This window comes from Corvus hawaiiensis, chromosome 3, assembly GCF_020740725.1.
Source record: "Corvus hawaiiensis isolate bCorHaw1 chromosome 3, bCorHaw1.pri.cur, whole genome shotgun sequence".
Classification (NCBI taxonomy): Eukaryota; Metazoa; Chordata; class Aves; order Passeriformes; family Corvidae; genus Corvus; species Corvus hawaiiensis.
Window position 1 is genome coordinate 5,632,294 of NC_063215.1, and position 17,590 is coordinate 5,649,883.

Genomic DNA, 17,590 nt, shown 5'->3' on the forward strand with positions numbered 1-17,590 from the left:
CGGGCACCCCGAGGTCCTGTACGCGGGGCAGCTCCGCCGGGGCAGCTCCGCCCGGCTTTCGGCGCAGGGTCCGGCGGGACAAACCCGGCTGGGTCGGGGCGCCGGGCTTGGGGCTCGGAACGGCTCCGGCAAGGGCCACATCCCCCGCACCCCCCAGCGCAGACAGACACACACACAGCGCCCCGAATCACACACAGGCGGCGAGCAAGGAGCACACACGCAGCGCCGACTTTTTACAAGAAGGTGGAAGTAGCAAGTCGGAGTAAAGCCTTAGAAATTAGAGGGCGGGTTGTGATAGGCTGTTATCTGCGCGGGGAGGCGGTGACACTTTCATGCCATTGGGTATGTAAATGGTTTTTAATAAGATCTGCCCTTTTTTTTTTTTTTTTTTTTAAGGGAGAAAACAAACCAGACTCCCTTTACCTTAATAGTCTGAAGGGGGTTTTATAGCTTTCATTCATTCAAGGAAATGGTTTAGGCTTTAGACTACCGGAGACTTAGCAAAAAACCCTTTGGCACCAGATTATTCTAACTTTTTTTTTTTTTTTTGCAAACAAGATTTTTCATGCCTTTTTTTTTTTTTTTTTTAACAAACAAGCCCAAAAGTGTTAATGGAAAAAACCCGGAGAGAAGTGGAGATCGGAGACCATCTCCTGCTACCCCACTTCCCCGTCCCCCTCCCCGTGGGTGAGAGTTTCTCCTCCTGGGGGGGATGCACACTGGTTTATTTATTTTGAAGGCTGCAGAAGTCTGAGGACTGAAGCACCACGTGCTGCTGACTCTCATCAGCATAATGATCGCCTTAGCCAGAGAGTCCTGTATATATAAACCACAAAAACCTAATCATTAGAAATCCCAGCCTCCAAAAACCACATTCAGGACAAAAAAACTGTGGCGTGGGTTTGTTATTTTTTTTCCGGCTCCTTCATCTTCCCCGACCTCAACTTCTTGGGACCCAAAAGAAGTTTGTAACTTTTGGTTGCTTTTTTTCATAATTATTATTTTTAACCCGATTTTCCAGAAAGAAAAATAACTCAAACAAAGCGACATTTTAATGATTTTTTTTTTGCTGCTGTTGTTCATCAAGGGCGGAAAAAAAAAGCAAGATTTTTCTTCGCCTATTCAACTCAACGGACTTGGATCCAGCAGCGACTTCATGTGAAGGACCGGGCTGCACCAAGGCTGCCTTTTCCTAGAATTTGCTTGGTCATATTTTAAAAATCAGCCTAAGGAGGGGTTTTATTGTTGTGTTGATTGTTTTTTTCTCAATTATGATTTTTTTTTTCCCTGGGAATCCGAAAGTTCAACTTTTCTTAAGCCCTGATCCTCCGAAAGGAACTAGCTAAAAAGTCTCTTAATTATCAGCCCTGTGACTTTCCTCTTCACCCCAACAACCCCAGTAACTTTGTTTCCGCGCTGAAATCGCTTCGGGAGCGCCTTTTTTTTGGAGGGGGGGAGCCACTCTTCCCAAGCCCCTTCCCGAGTTCCCGCTTCCTGAAGCCAAAGGCAATAAGCGGGGGAACCCAGCGGCTCCTCGCCTCTGTCCCAGCGAGGCTTTTTGTTTGCTCCTTTTTTTTTTTTCTTTTTTTTTTTTTTTTTTTTTTTTCTTTCTGTGTGTGTGTCCGGAGGAGGAAGATTTCTTCGGAGGAAACCGGGACGTTCCCCTGAACCCCCCCGCTCCTCTCCGGGGCTGAGTTACGCTACAATTCTGGCGGCCACCAGCAGCAGCAGCCCAGGAAGCTGAACCAGCAGCGAGTTCTACTTCTCCCAAGACAATCTTCGGAAAATCCGAAAAGGAAAAGAAGACGGGGAGGGAGGGAAGGAAAAAAGGAAAGAAACTTGAGCACTTGAGGGAAGAAGCGGTGGCTAGAAGGAGGGAAAAGAGCAGAGACTGTGCGAGAAGGAAGGAAGGAAGGAGGAGGAGAAGCAGCAGCGCTTTGCAGCTGGGCAGAAGCCGGGACCATGCAGTTTCCAGCCGGGCTGTGCTGAGAGGGGCAGCCCCGGACCCACCGCCAGCCTCTGCCTCCTCGCTGCTCCAGGCTGCAGGCGCCCCCAGACCGGCATCACCCCTCGCCCCGTCCATCTTTCTTTAAAAAAAACAAAACAAAACAAAACAAAAACAGACTGAGATATTTTTTTTTCTCGTGCGTTTAATCCGCTCCTCTTGTTTTTTCTATTTTTTGTCTGATTTGCTTTTTTGCCCCTTATCCTCACCCCTCCACTTTTCATTCACCCCTTTTTTTGCTAGATTTTTTTTTTTTACAACCCCCACCCCCCACTACACGCCTCCTCTACCAGCGATCCCCCTACCGCTCCCCCCCCCCCCGCCCCCCAATTCGCTAACTTGTGGCTGTTGTGATGCGTATTCCCGTAGATCCCAGCACCAGCCGGAGGTTCAGCCCCCCCTCCAGCAGCCTGCAGCCCGGCAAGATGAGCGAGGTCAGCCCAGTGGTGGTAGCCCAGCAGCAGCAGCAGCAGCAGCAGCAACAGGACGCGGCGGCCGCCGTGCCTCGGCTGCGCCCCCACGATAACCGCACCATGGTGGAGATCATCGCTGACCACCCCGCCGAGCTGGTCCGCACCGACAGCCCCAACTTCCTCTGCTCCGTCCTGCCCTCGCACTGGCGCTGCAACAAGACCCTCCCGGTGGCGTTCAAGGTGAGACACCCCCCTCCCGCAGCCGCCCCGGCCCGGGATGCTCCCCCCGCGTCCCCTGCGCTTCTTCCCGCAGGGGCTTCTGTGCCTCCCCCCGGCCCACAGTGTCTCCGGTGTTCCCCGTCATGCAGGAGCTTCTTCCCCGGCCCGGAGGGATTTCTCAGTGTGTGTCCCGCAGTTCCACCCCCCCCAGTCCCGTCCTTCAGTGCCTTCTGTGCCCCCCGGCCCGCAGGGAGTTTTGTGTCCTCCCCCGGGCCGTAGGGATTTCTGTGCCTTCCCGCCTGCCCTCCTGCAGCATCTCAGTGCCCCACCGGCCCGCAGGGGCTTCTGTGTCCCCCCGGCCTCCTTCCCCCGCGGCAAATGTCTCCGGTGGTCCCCGGGCTGCAGTGTCTCCTCACCCCCCTCACGCCCCCAGCCCTGCAATGCCTCCCCGTGCACCCTCATCCTGCAACGCCTCCTGTGCCCCCGCGGCCCGGGGGGCTTCTCTGACCCCCCCCCAGTCCTGCAATGACTCCTGTATTCCCTCCCCCCCCACAAGCGTTCAAGTTTTGCAGTGGCTTCTGTGTCCTGTCACTGCCCTGCTGTGCCTCCGGTGCCCCCATCCCGCGATGTCTCGGGGTGCAGCCCCCGCAGTGCCTCTCACCCCCCGCTCCCGGTCCTGCAGTGGTTCCCGTGCCCCCCGTCCTGCTGCGCTTCCTGTGCCCGCCGTACACCAGCTCTGCCCCGCTTACCCTTGCTGGGCCCCCGGTGCCCCCCCATGCTCTGCCCGCCCCCCTGCACGGCCCGCACCCCCGGAGCCATCCCGTTATCTCCATCTCCGCGGGGCACTGCCGGCGTGTTCTCCTCGCAGCCCAGGGGCACCCTGTGCCCCCCTCAGCATCCCCCTGGGAGACACCCCCTACTTCCCACAGCCCTTCTCCCTGTGTTTTTTGGTGGTTTTTTTTTTAATCTGCTTTCCCTCCCTGAGGAAGGAGGGATTCAGCCCTGGGCCGTAGTTCAGTGTGGCACTCCCCCACCTCGAGAAACCAGTCCCTGACCGACGGGGATGCCCCTTCCTCCCACTGCCGGTAGTGGGACTGGGGGATTTGAGGTGGCTCTGAAGAGTGCGGGGGGCGACTGGAGCCCGAAGGTCAGGCTGAGTGGCAGAGTGGGATCAGGGCTTTGGCCTCCAACCGCCCGGACAGAGATGGGGCTGGGAAGGGGGACACAGAGCACTTGGAGGGGGGGACACGGGGCCCCTTCACTTCTCCTGGTGGACAACCGAGGAAGTTGCTGCCCAGACACGCTCTCCTTGGCAGGGTCGCACATTTCCATAATAAATCCCACCCCGCTCTGCACCGGGGATGCTGCTTTTAATTTTCTGTCTCCATCCCCACGGCGCGCTAATGAGAGGAAACGATTTTAGAAAAAATCTGTAATAACAACAACAATAATTGCATGCTTTAAAGCAAGGCCTTTTCCTCCCCTAGCTATATTTCCAAGTATTCCCCCTGGAGTTTCCCCTCCCGTGGCCTTTGATAGGGAGAGGGCAATGGCTGGGGTGTTCCTAAGTGCCTTCCCGAGCAGGGCACGGGTCAGAGTTAGGTGGGGTGGCCCTGCGAAGATCTCAACATACCCACATTTTCCTGTGAAAAATAACACACCTGGAAATCCCTGAAAAGACAGGAAAGTTTGGAAGCAGTCTCATCCAGTGTGTTCCAGAACATCGCCTTGTTCTGGTGTTTCCCGACTGCCAGCCATGTTATCATGGCCGTTTGTCCGGGAAGAAATAGTAAAAGTGGTTAAATGAGCTCCTGGTAAAGTGAGGGTGATAAAGATGGAGCTTTGCTTTGAAGATGTTACGGGTGTGCAGGTGAGGCTTGGCTAAAGTGCTCTTGTGTGTGGCAACAGCTTGGAGCAGCTGGAATTGCAGGAGGAGCCCTTTGCACAGGGCTTCCTTGTGCAGGACATGATGGTCGGACTGAGCAGAAATGGCAGGAAAATGGGGTGTCTTTTGACTTCGTGGCTTGGTGTGGCACTCAGAGTCTCTCTAGGTGTGGATCACAGTGGTTCTGGTTCAGAGGGGCTGCAGGGTAAAGAGGAGGAGCTTTCAGAGAATTGTGATTATAATTTGAGTGCTACATTAAGTTGGTGTTGTAGTTACTCTTTAAAGCAGGGGCGCGGGAGCTGTTGCATTCTCGTGGTCACGTTGCTGTTCTCGTCTGAGGTGTCTGAGCCTTCTCCTACCTCACAGCAATTCAAAGGATGAGGTCGCAGCTCATTAGAATAAGGGAAAGATCTAAACTAAACATTAAAGTATTTAGAATATTATTATAATGAGAATGCTTACATGTGATAAAAGGGTAGACAAAGGATTTAGACTGTTTCCCACTCTTTTTGTGTTCATATATATGTATTTATATGTGCATTATATGTGGGTCCTGTGCTTGATTGCTGACAGGGCGGTGCAGATCTGACCGATTTTGGGATGCATAAGAGGCACACGTTACCCCTTGCACCCACTACCGTGGGTGCAGCTGTGTTTTCATGTGCCACACACACTTTTTAAAATATGCCAAAATTATATATGCCCTTCTTTACCTGTAAATTAATTTGAAACTCACTTGAAATATTTTTGACCATTAAAAAAATAATTATTTGATTTTTCAAATGCAACTTGCATGCAGCTGCCCAGTAGTTTTAGACCAAAGGAGCTGCATGTATCATACAGTGAAACATTTGACTGTGTTACAACAGAATGGGAATCAGCTCTGAAAGGGAAAAAAGAGACAGATTTGAGCTATAGAAATCTCAGCTAAACAATAACTTGAAAAAGAAATAGCTCACAGACAACACACTTTGTGAAGTTTTATTGGCAATAAATAATATGTTGATGATAATGTTTTGAGTGGTGTGTTAAGTGTGTCATAATTCTCTCGCAGCGATCTCGAGCGAAAATGTACGCTGGATATAGCACTGTTTTAATTTAAAAAAACAGATATAAATCATATGCAGGAGAGGAAGTATGTTATAAACAGTGCTGGATTTGATTATAATTTTTTGAAATAGTGTTGGCTTAGCATTAGGTTTGAATTTTAAGTATTAATATTTGCACACACTGGGAAGGGAGTCCCTGTCGTGTGCTCACTAACGAGATTGTTAATGCAGACTGGTTTTGTGGGGAAGAGTATTAGATGAGTACCTATTAATACAGCTCTAGCTATTAATATTCCAGCATAAAATAAATGGATATTGGGCACCCAGGTCCAAATCATATTCACTTCTTAATCTCAATAGCCAGCACTACTTTATTTGAGTTGAGTCATCAGAATTTGGCCCCTCTGTGTGAGTTTTTACTGCAAGTCATAAAGACCCAGATTGCCACGTTAGAGGTTAGAAGTGACTTCTGTGTGATGCTAATAGCAGCAGAGTCTTAGTGGACTTAAAGGCAGGGGAATAAACGGGATGTGGAGGCTAAGACATCTCCCCAGTAGCACCACAGTAGTTCAGGGTCTGTCAGCATTTCCCTCCAAACCCCAATTTTTGGAGTTTATAACTCAGCTGTTTTAAATAGCTTCAAGCTGAAACCTGCTGTATAAATTGTCAGCCCAGATGTAGATTTTGAAACAAAAAGTAGCGCGAATCAGTTACTCTGTTTTAAGTTACAGAACACTGAAATATTTTTAATAGTATCAGATGCTCTTTTGGCAATGTCTGGAAAAAGCATTCTCAGTACAGAAGATTTTACACTCAGAGGCTGTTTGAATTCAGTGTTTCACAAGAAAGCTGTTGAAGTGGCAGATATCAATGTTTGAGAGGAACTAGTTAGCATGTACACTAGTGTTGGCCTTTTTTTTTTTTTTTCAGACAAGCATTTTACTCTGCAGAAAAGTCTGAGTACCTGCTGTTGTATATGAGTTTTGCTTTGTGCTTATAACTTCCGTCTTCAGGCTACATACTTTGGCCAGTTCAAATCCCACTGGACCGAAACTGGGCGAACAGGTTGCCTAACCAGAATTGTGTTATGCAAAAAACACATAGTTATTTTCAACTCGTAAGAATTGGTTTGGTTTTATTTTGGGGCTTCGTGTGCTTTTTTGAGCTCTAGTTGAAAGAAAAAAAAATAAAAGAGCAAAATCTACCTTTAATCATCAAAATGTGTAGGGAGCTTAATACGGAAAATAAAGTTTTTGAAATAGTAGAGATACTGAGTATTAAGGAGTAGGTAAGGAATGTGCACTGCTTCTACTTCTAATCTTTAATTTTTAACACAGTCCATACTCATTTCACAGTGCATTTACAATCATCTTTCTAAGAATATGTAATTAATTTTGCATTGATACATGGCTTAAAATTGCCAAATCAGGGTTTATGCCAGCAGTCTTTCAGTATGTATGATTACTTTTGAAAATTCTCAAAGTGACGTGTATTTCTCCAGGTTTCAGACTTGTTTTGCGAAGCTTTTTTCTACTGAGTGCTACTATGTACCTGTGCAATAGTCTTAGGCTATTTTGTGGCAAGAAAGTATCAAATTATGAAAAGAATAAGCCTTTACTCCTATTGCGTGGCAAGGGATCTTCCCGTGTTATAGGCCTTTATTTTATGAGCCAAAGGTTTTATTTTCACCTCTGATTTCAGTTTGTCTTGTCCTTTGGTGCTCTCTGAAGGAGATGAACAGTGATGCTGCATCCAAGGCTTCTCAGTAAGGATGCAGCTCTCGATCAGCTACAATCACCCAGCGATGGCAGCAGCACGTGCAGCTCTGGGCTGATGGCTAAGCTGACAAATTGAACTGACATCGAGTGGAAAGGGCAGGGAGGAAAGCTCTGAAAAGCAACAGAGGACAGAGGGGAGCCTTTTAAGGGATTTTGCTCCCTCCTGGCAGGTGTTAAAAGCTGTACCTGGGTTTGGGACTGAGATGGAGCTGTGATGGCGCTGCCTGTCCATGCTCTGTGGGTACCTGGGGAGAAAGAGGTGAGCTGAGGCTTCAGGTGCCTTGTTCCCTCTTCCCAGACCCCTGGCAGCCGTGTGCTTCCTGCTGTGCTCTCAGGTGCTTTGCATTTCTGGACTTAATGTGATTTGTTGTTGTTGTTTTGTGAGGTATAAAAAGCGTAGGGTGCAACTCCCTGGGACGCTGATGGGCACGACAAGACTATCCAGAGATAACATGGCCTGCTGCAGACTGGGAAGGGAGTGGTTTATAAGTAGTCTCAAGCCCCATGCTTCACAGTTTAAGCCAGTGTCCATTTGTTAATGGTTAGTCAGCTCTGTAATCTGTTCACCAGATTATTATTTGTTATTTGATTATTATTTATTATTCCTTACACCTGGCTTTGAAGCTGTCAGACCTGGTTGCTGCCAGACCCAAGGTAGAGAGTTATTGGGACCTCAGATCTTAGCCACAACGGTGGTTCCTCTGGTTTTGTGTTCAGGGACTTTCATATGACTTTAAAGTAAAATCTTTGTTTGATACATGAAGACCTCACAGTAATTTGTGGCAAAACTTAGCTTTTAGTTTTGGGTGGTATTACCTGGTATTTTATGTAAAAAAAGAAAAGCAGGTAAATTCTTTTCAAACAGCTTTTAATCTTTGCTTGCTTCTTTCTCTTCAATATTTTTTTAAAATAAGCTATAGTTTTCAGTAATATGGCCTTTTTCTATATGATTTTAATTCCTTTTAATTGTTTTAGAGAAACATTGTACAGTTCACTGGACCACATAATGCTCTCCCTATGTACCCAGAACTCCTCATTCTTTCCACTGAATTAATATCACCTGCAATTATTAGTTTTATTTATGGAAAAGACATCTCAGGAAGGCCGTATGACAAAATGTAATATATATTTCAAGAGACAGAATAAATTACTCTGAATGATATAAAAACTCATATTTGACCATGTAAATTGGCTGTAACTGCAAGGGGAGAGACTTTGTATCTCAAGATATTTTTTCAAGTTCTGGCTCAGCCATGCAATATTTCTGAATCTCTTCTTGTTATAAATTTATTTTCAGCATCAGAATTAGCCAACTGGGGAAAAGGAAGTTTTTTTATTAATACTTTTGTGGACTTTTTTGCCCTGTGTGTATATTTTCTTCCTAGTAACTTAGCATTTCTGTTTAACTTTATTTTGCTTTAAAAAGCCACGGTGCACTAACACTGTAGGTATTCCTGCTGTTTTCAAATCAGCAGCTGTCTCCTCCATGACATTTATTTAATCAGATGTTGGAGTACTACACAACCACCGAAGCATAAAAGGGAGACTATCAGGTAGCTGGAACATAAGGAGAAATGAAATACTTTGATATCTTCTGTTCACCCATCCTGGAATTTGAGAGAGGTATCAGCACTAACCACATGCGACTCTTGCAAGCACTATGAAAATTTACATGCCTGCAAGGAAATATAGCTTTGTTTTATATTGCACATGAGGAGTTTGAATTCCAGCCATAAAGTGCTCCATTGCAGAGCATGTTGGGCGTAGAGCTTTGCCTGCTGATGCCCTGAGTGCCACTCCTGGGTTGGGTGGATGCAGGGTTCTCTCTGGCTTGAAGTCTCAGGAGCTCAGGGGTCAGGGTGGTGGGCACGAGCAGAGCTGAACTGAATCTGGGCGATAAGGCTGCTAATACTAACTTTTCATTTTAAATGCTTTCCTGTGCATAATTTACGGATACGAGCATTGCCTTGTGTTCTCTCACTGCTCCCTGCTTGTTAAGAACAAAGTTGGCCTTTAGAAAGCATTAAAGTGTGCACTTGACATAAGGATGTTGAACATTTCTGAAGAAATGCAACAATGAAGAAGCTCTGAGAAACGGAGACAACACACGATGTTTCTGTGTTTGATGTGGCACTTTGTTCTGTGCACAGCAAGTACCAGACTCCTCACCACAGAGTTTCTTCACAAGCGTGGCAGCCGGCAGAGCTGGGAGGGAAACACACACCTCCAAAGTGTGGCTTCACTGGTCATGATTGTCTCCCCATTTTCACAGGTGGTAGCCTTAGGAGAAGTGCCCGATGGGACGGTGGTGACCGTCATGGCTGGAAACGATGAGAACTACTCTGCAGAGCTGCGAAACGCTTCTGCCGTGATGAAGAACCAGGTGGCCAGATTTAATGACTTACGATTTGTGGGCAGAAGTGGAAGAGGTAGGCCGCTGCCTTTTACCTGTCCGTAATGACATGAAAAACAATGCCTAGATGTCAAACTTACTTTGAAATGAAATACTGATTAACCCATAAATCCGTTGTTCATAGAATCACAGAAAAGTTTGGTTTGTAAGGGACCTTAAAGCTCATCTCATTCCAACGCCTTGCTCTAGGCAGGAACACCTTCCACTAGGCCAGGCTGTTCAGGTTGTCAGCTTTTGTTTTGGAGTGATGTACACATATTTTATTGTCAAACTTCAGCACAAATCAAGTTAGGATTCTCTGTAGTTTTTTATCAGACAGAGGTTTTGAAAAATGATTCACGGAGTACCTGCTTCCCTTTTTGAATGACACAGGAAGGGTGGAAGGAAAAGGGAATATCTGTGATCCAGGTTATTCAGAGTCGGGGGAGTGTGTTTCGGGCCATGGCAGTGAGAGGTGGAGAATTCCCTTTAGCAGTAGACTGCTTCTGAAGTTGCTGTAGAAGACCTGTAATTAGGGGGATTTTGCATATCACATGTTCTATAGGTTGTATTCTTTAGGGACTTAAATCTTTCAAGGCTTAACAGCTGTTGGTGGAAAGCTTGCTAGTGGCTTCTCCGCCCTTTAAATCAAACTGTTGATAATCTGTGAAAATCACCCCCACTTTTCTTTTTAGTAAGCTGGTTGACTTTTTATGAATTACTGGTAAGCTTGGGCTTGAACTAAATTTAACCTTTACTTTAAATGACAGGGTAACTTTCAAATTTTTTTTTTTAATTTTTTTTTTAAGTTGTAGAGTGCTGTCATTGTCTTCCAGCTCTTTAGGAGCTTCCTATAATCTGAAAACTGCACTGCACTTATAGAAATCTTTTGTAATCATTGCAAATTTGCAAGAATTCCTCTTTAAGGGTCTCACAGCAGCTTTCAAACTTCAGGTAATGATTGAAAGGATAACTCGAAGGAAGCTGGCCCTGCAGTTTTTGTTGCAGGAGTCTTCAGAGTGATGTTGTATCAGTCATTGATTCAACCTACATATTTTTTTCGTTTATGTATTAGAAGTAATTATTAATTTTTTTATAAATTAGCCCTGCATGGGACAAACCAAAGCAAAAGAAGCAGAATATTTGTGCTGGGAAATTAGCAATAAAGCAAATACAGTAATATTCTTTAGAAAGCAGTTGCAGTTCATCTTAAGGAAGGAGTTTTTGTCCCAAAAAGATTAAACATATGACAGAGGCCCAGATAATCTAAATCAGTCAGCACATTTTTACAAGTACTTTGTGAAAGTGAGTCCATAAGTATGACTTACAGTGACTATTCTTTATTTTAATGACCTAGCCAAAAATTCTCTTTATCATTTTAGAATTTAAAAAGTATTGATAATAGAGAATAACTTGAGAGACAGAATAACTTTACCAACAGTAATACAATATAAATATGGAGCTTATTCCTCTTGTGAGTAAGGAGTTACCTATCTCTTCCATTTGTCTTCTTTTCTTTAAAAAGTCAGTTTGCTTTGTTATTCTGCTGATGGATTAGATTTGAAAGTTCTCTGGCTCTGTCACTGCTGTTGACTTACCGTAAAAGTTCAGTAGTGTATCAGCCTTTCAGAAATGGTGGAAAAGGACTGAAATGTGGTGCACTACCTCTGATCTGTGAATTTAATTTCAAACCTGTGATATGTACTCTTTATTAAAGCATAGGAAATTAAATAGACAGCCTAAAGCCTCAGTAGATACAGATACAGACACAAACACAAAGCTCCTAAAATTTGGTTCCAGTAGTTTAGTTTATATTTTTATGTAGCAGACTTGGAATAGACTTTTTCTCTGATCAATCTGGGTAGAATCTATGGAAAAGTGATAGTATACTTTTCAAACCCTCAACATATTTATTTAAGAGACTTCAAAGAAAAACAAAGGGTGTGCACTGTTTTACTATATTGGCTTTCTGAGTTTTGGCTAGTTTCCCAAATAGCAATTTTTATATTTAAAAAAAAAAAAAAGGAGAAAAAAAAAAAGGGAAGAAAAAAGACAGACTTAACTGCTTGCAGACTTTTCACGCATGGAAGATGAAGAAAGCTTCTTTTGATGAAGTGTAATTATGTCCAAACAGAGCTGACCCCCTCCCCCTATATTTCTTATGATCTTAACGGAAGAAAGTAGGGCTTTTCCTTTGAAGCAGCCGGGACTCGGTGGAGGATCTGAAATGCTGCATTCTCCTGCCAGAGGCAGGATGGAGAAATTGGTCCAGACTTGTCTTCCAGACTTAGAACAGAGAGGGAGAGAGAGAGAGAAGGAGAGAAGGAGAAGGAGTTATCATTAATGATAGATTTTTAGAACTCTGCTTAAAATAGCAGGAAAAGAAATCAGTAGTTGCAAACAGAAGTGAGAAAGCTCCTTACATAGACAAATATCGGTAAATACAAGTCCTGAAGTAGAACAGGAAAAAATAAAGTAATAAAGAAATCATTTTTCGGTGGCAAGAAACTAATCCACACCTGTTCCTAACTTGAGATTTACATCTTTCTAAGCAGCTTGTGCTTTGATCTCTGTATCTCAAAATTTGATTGTGAAGTCTGAATCATCAACTTACCACTTCACCTCCTCTCCCACGTTTTTACTTGCTTCCCATGGCTCAATGGAGAAACTTGATTTTCATACATATTCATTTTGTTTGCCTGACAGAAGCTTCACGTTTCTGTTTGCATAATTTCTCTTAAACACCTTTTTTGGATTCATAAGAATAAGTAACCGGAGTGCTTGATGCGAATGCAGCAGTTGTTTGTATGTGGTTTTCAGGCAGTAGCTCACTTTTACAAGCCCGATCCACAGCGCAGAGAAGAAAGAATTCCTGTCTTCAATAAGCACAGGATCATAACCTTAATTTTGTTGTGTCCTGATACTTTAATCACATTAGCATCTAACTGAAAAAATATGCAACACACACACACAAGCTGCCGAGTCTCCTTTCAAGCTCATTTCTGGAGTTTGCCTTGTGCTTCAGCATATGTCCATCTCGTCCTCCTCTGTGTCAGCTCAGCTCACATGTGTGAATAACAAAGAATGCACAGTTTAGACACACTGAAGCAATAGTGCCAGATGACTGCTTGGCTGGGGAATTTAATAAAAGAGAGCTACAATTAGTCTGTAGCCTCTGAAAGTGGATAGTTGAAATGACTAAAGGCAATAAAGAAAGGTGATAAAAAGTGCATTAAAGGATTTTTGTAGCTGAGGAGGGATATCTGTGAAATAGCTGTGGAAGGTCTCAGCATCACTGGAACTGGGGACCTTAAAAATTTATTTCATTCTTAATCCAGTAATATGTAAATCATCTCTTGAAAGCTCTGGAGTGCCCTGGCAGGGCCGTGCAGCTCCCCACAATGAAAGGCTCTGTGGTTTATGGAGTGTGAGGGGGCTTCGTTGGTGTTACTTTATCCACACTTCAGTTTGTAAAATACCAGTTAGGGAACAAAACCAGTTTTCCTCTCAAATTAGCTGCTTACCTCTTCAGCTCAGGCTGGCTGAGAGGTGACAGTTCAGAAATTCTCACTGGTGAGGTCCAAATGTAGCTCTTTTTATTAAGGAATGCATTTTTTTTTCTGGCCACTGTATCCTGTTGAGATATATTTAGTGTAAGAAATCTTGCAGTGCTTTTGTACAGAATGATTTTAGAGCATCTTACAGATAGTATATGAGTTGGGGTTTTTTTGCCATAATAGACTTTCATAGGGATTTGGTGTATAAAGAGTACAATAGCATGGAAGGCCAAATGCTTCATTCAAAAGTGTATGGAAAAGCCCCTTTAGTACCTTTGTTACCAGTAATATTCTACTGATCTTCTATGCATTACTGTGATATGAACATCAACAGCATACAATTTGAGAATCAGAACTTTTTGACATGGTAAGCTGGTGCCAAAGGAAGCCTTAAACCTGAGCCTGGAGAACTATATTCGTGCAGTGGCTGAATTCCTCTTTGGAGAGGGGTAAAAGGCACAGACACTTCTCAGCCCTAAACAAGCAGTGTGGAAACACTGTAGAGCTGCTGCTGTGTGTGTGAAGGCTGCCCATGCCCTGTGCTGGCAGGACACACAGTTCACCTCTGGGACAGCAGGTGGGCAGAACTGGACAAAGACTGGATGTCCTAAATGCACCTAACTCTGCTCCTGTGATGATTTAAGAAATAATCCATTTCCCAGTGAAAATGGGAAAAGCCACCTTCAGCCTTGCCACTGTGACAGAATTCAGCCTCTTGAGATTTTGCATGCTTAAACTGACAGAGGGCAGGTTTAGATGGGATATTATGAAGAAATTCTTCCCTGTGTGGGTGGTGAATCACTGACATGGGTTGCCCAGAGGAGCTGTGGGTGCTCCATCCCTGGAAGTGTCCAAGGCCAGGTTAGACGGGGCTTGGAGCAACCTGGGATAGTGGAAGGTGTCTTCTCATGGCAGGGGGGTGGAACATGATGATTTTTAAGGTCCCTTCCAACCCAAACCATTCTATAATTCTATTTGCCAGGGTCCTGACCTTCCCTCTAACCTACCTCTCCCAGAGAGCTGGGCACAGCTGGAGCACAGCTTCACCTGGAAAATCATTTCACTCTAAATGACAGTTATATTTCCTAAAAAAAAAACTCCATGTCACATTCTAGTTCATGAAAATTATAGCCAAGACAGTTTGAAGTTGCACTCTTGATAATAAATGATGCATGTCTCAGGCAGGTTTGGGGGATATATGACTTGGACCAGAAAGAAAGACCAATTACTGTATTTGACAGCCAAAGCTCTGTTCTGTATTAGGCCTTATATATAAGCTGTTCTTTATTAGGCCCGAAAAAACTGCCTTAAGTTTGTGCTGTTACATATCGTTTAAGATTTGTGCCTTGATTGAATGCCTTCAGAGTTCAGCAAGAGGAAAAGCCCTAGCAGCAAAAATGCACAAATACACCCAAGGAGGAGGGGGGGTGAAAAAAGGAGCTTTAAGTGTCTGGTAAAGTAGTAGCTTAAATGAGCATGAAGGCCAAAGATTGCTGACTGTTTTATTGAGTCACTGTTGTACGCCCACCTTTTCCTGTCTTGAAACAGTTTTCAGTTTTGACTATCTGACATGAGTAACCGTTGCATATCTAACAGATTACAACTGTCAGTGAGTCTCCCAAACGGGGGCCAGCGCCTGTGAGAATGTGTGCTCAGATGCAGGCAGCTCCCTTTATTTATTTCTTTTTAACGTTTTCATTCAGCTGAAGGCTGTGGATGATCTTGTGCAATCTCTGCCTGAATTCAAGCTTTGAAAAGTAAAAAAAAAAACAACAACAAAAAAAACCAACAATGCAGACTGACAATAGCAACATACATGCACAGACATTTCTCACCCTCACAGGAAAGTTGGGGGCTTTCTTGGTATTTCATAGATGGAATATGTGTAGGGGGAAAAAAGGCGTGTTCCATAATAATGATATCATCATATTAGCCCTGGCATATGCAGGACAGAGACACTGACTCCCTGTTAAACCATCTCCCAGGAGGAAAATATATTCTCTCCTCATTTTATTGTAGTCGAGTCAAACAAATGAAATGATAAAACTGTGTGAAGTAAATAACATGTGGTCACATTCTGCTCTGTCACACAGCTGCGAAACTGGAGTAAATTTTTAAATTATCTGACTTGCTTTGGATTTACACCACTTTCAATGCAGCAAAGAATTTGGCTTGTCCTCAGCAGTGAATCACTTTTGTTCTGTCATTGTATGATGACCCATTATTAAATAAGAAACATTTAGATTGTCAACACATGGACGTATTCCTCACATAGAGTAAAACTGAAGGGGAGGAAAACTCCTATGGTCAGTTATGTTTTTAATTTTCACGATTGTGGTAACGACAGGGAATAATTTTAAACTGATTCTTTACTGAACATGCATGTCACTGTTTTCATGTTGTAATCACTCATTCCTTGTTGTTTTTTCCCTTGGTAGGGAAGAGCTTTACTCTGACAATAACTGTCCTGACAAATCCCCCCCAAGTCGCTACATACCACAGAGCAATAAAGGTTACAGTGGATGGGCCAAGAGAGCCAAGAAGTGAGTATTATATTCTTCTCTCTGCTCTTATTCCTGCCTAATTTTATTTAACAGAGACCTGTAAATGAAATATGTATATCTTTGTCAAACACTGGGTTTTGCTCAGTAAAATATGTGAGTGCATGCTTAATTTGGAGTCTATTGGACCACACACGTACTTGCATTAAAAACTCACTTAAGTGCTTGGCTGAATTTGGGCAATCCCAAACCGGATTCTCATTCACATCAAGTTTTTGATACATTATCTGCCAGAGCAAATGAGAACTAAATTCTCTGTATTTATATATAATCTGATTTAGACATAGTAGATACAATCCTGCAATGTGCTGCATTCTCTGAACTCCTGTAAGCTTCCAACTGAAGACATTTAGAGCAAAACAGGATCCTGATCTTTCAGGATCAGTCCTAGCATAGAGAGAAAATATATAATATAGTGCCTTTTTGTTTGCCCTTAAATTCTTTTGCCATCAGATAATTAATGCACCTGGTTAATCTCATCATACCTGAAGTTGGTTTTCAGCTATGGACTCATCGTAGACCCCCAGGGGCCAGAGAAAGATAAAAAAAGCAGTATATCAACAGCATGGTCTTTGTTTCTTATTTGTGCACAGAAAATACATATTTTTTAAACATAGTCCAGCAGATTTTAACTCAGCACATTTATCTCTTAGCCATGCAAGCTCCCTAAGAATCTATTTGCCGTGATTTATGTATTTTGCAATGGCTATACTTTTATGACAATTGTGTTTTGTCATGTTCTAGCAGTTTTATGGGTAGCACTTATTTTTAGATACAGCCAAGTGTTGTTAATCCATCAGGATTTATCTGGCTGTCTCTCTGTCTAGCACATTTAGCTGGTAACCAGTCTCACATCATATGGGTATCACTGATGAGCCAGTTCTGGAGATTTTTCTTAATCTAACTAGAAATTACTCTTTCTAAATTGATTGGATTAGCCAGGTATAGCGTTATTTAAATTACACTTAGAGATTAAGAATTATTTTATGAATAACCACATTAAAAGAATCCCTATAATGGTAGCATCTCAAATAATTATTTTGTCTTTGATCTGCACATACAAATGAGACCTTCAAGGAGCTTTCATGGTGTTTTGTTTAAAATACCACAAAGAGAGAAGTAGAAAGATGCAGACAGAATTCACGCAGTTAAGTGTTTCTCGTGCCAATATACGCTGCAGAGTCACCTCCTCTTACACCGAGGTGGGAACTGAAATGCTCCCTGTAAGAACTGTCCGGGCTGTAGAGTTTCACCTTGAAGAACAGCTAAGAAAAAGCAAAACAGCTCTGGATACATTTCATTAGGTACATACTTGTGGTGCTACCTTCTCACAGCTGAGGTGTCCTGATATCACAGCAGGGGCATTTTTGTTCTGTCTTCTCTCTGTGAATTAGTTCCCATTTTTAATTTTCACTTGCAGCTGGTGCTCCATGTAACTTACTTGGAAGACACTGGGGAAGCTGCATTCATGGAGTAAAAATCAGGGAATAAGTTATATATCATTTAGCCATTCCCATCTGGACGCTGCTTCCATGTATTGAGGCATCTGCAAAAGAGGAAATCTCCCAGCAGAGGACACAACCGTGGTGAAAGAGCAGAGAGGTTTGAAAGTGATGTGTGTGGAGTAGTATGGATTACCCTGTGCAGCACAGAGAGGGACCCTGCTGGCATGGGGATCTTTTGGTGATTGGTGTATTTAAAGTGAGTCTGTGTTCACAGAATTTAACAAGA

General features: G+C 43.6%; 1 protein-coding gene and 1 long non-coding RNA gene across 6 annotated transcripts in view; one reads left to right on the forward strand and one right to left on the reverse strand.

The window, feature by feature from the left end:
- RUNX2 (RUNX family transcription factor 2) overlaps positions 1 to 17,590 on the forward strand; it is a 215,991-nt gene that overhangs the window by 57,091 nt on the left and 141,310 nt on the right. For all 5 annotated transcript variants that reach the window (XM_048297268.1, XM_048297269.1, XM_048297270.1 and 2 more), the window contains 3 exons: positions 2,375 to 2,658; positions 9,622 to 9,778; positions 15,737 to 15,841. In XM_048297268.1, coding sequence (XP_048153225.1) covers positions 2,375 to 2,658; positions 9,622 to 9,778; positions 15,737 to 15,841 — 546 coding nt within the window. The remainder of the gene's footprint in view (positions 1 to 2,374; positions 2,659 to 9,621; positions 9,779 to 15,736; positions 15,842 to 17,590) is intronic.
- Positions 1,583 to 3,363, reverse strand: LOC125322907. The gene is made up of 3 exons (XR_007202269.1): positions 3,299 to 3,363; positions 2,345 to 2,627; positions 1,583 to 2,087 (listed from the first exon to the last, which is right to left on the reverse strand). It is a non-coding gene; the product is annotated as an uncharacterized LOC125322907 (long non-coding RNA).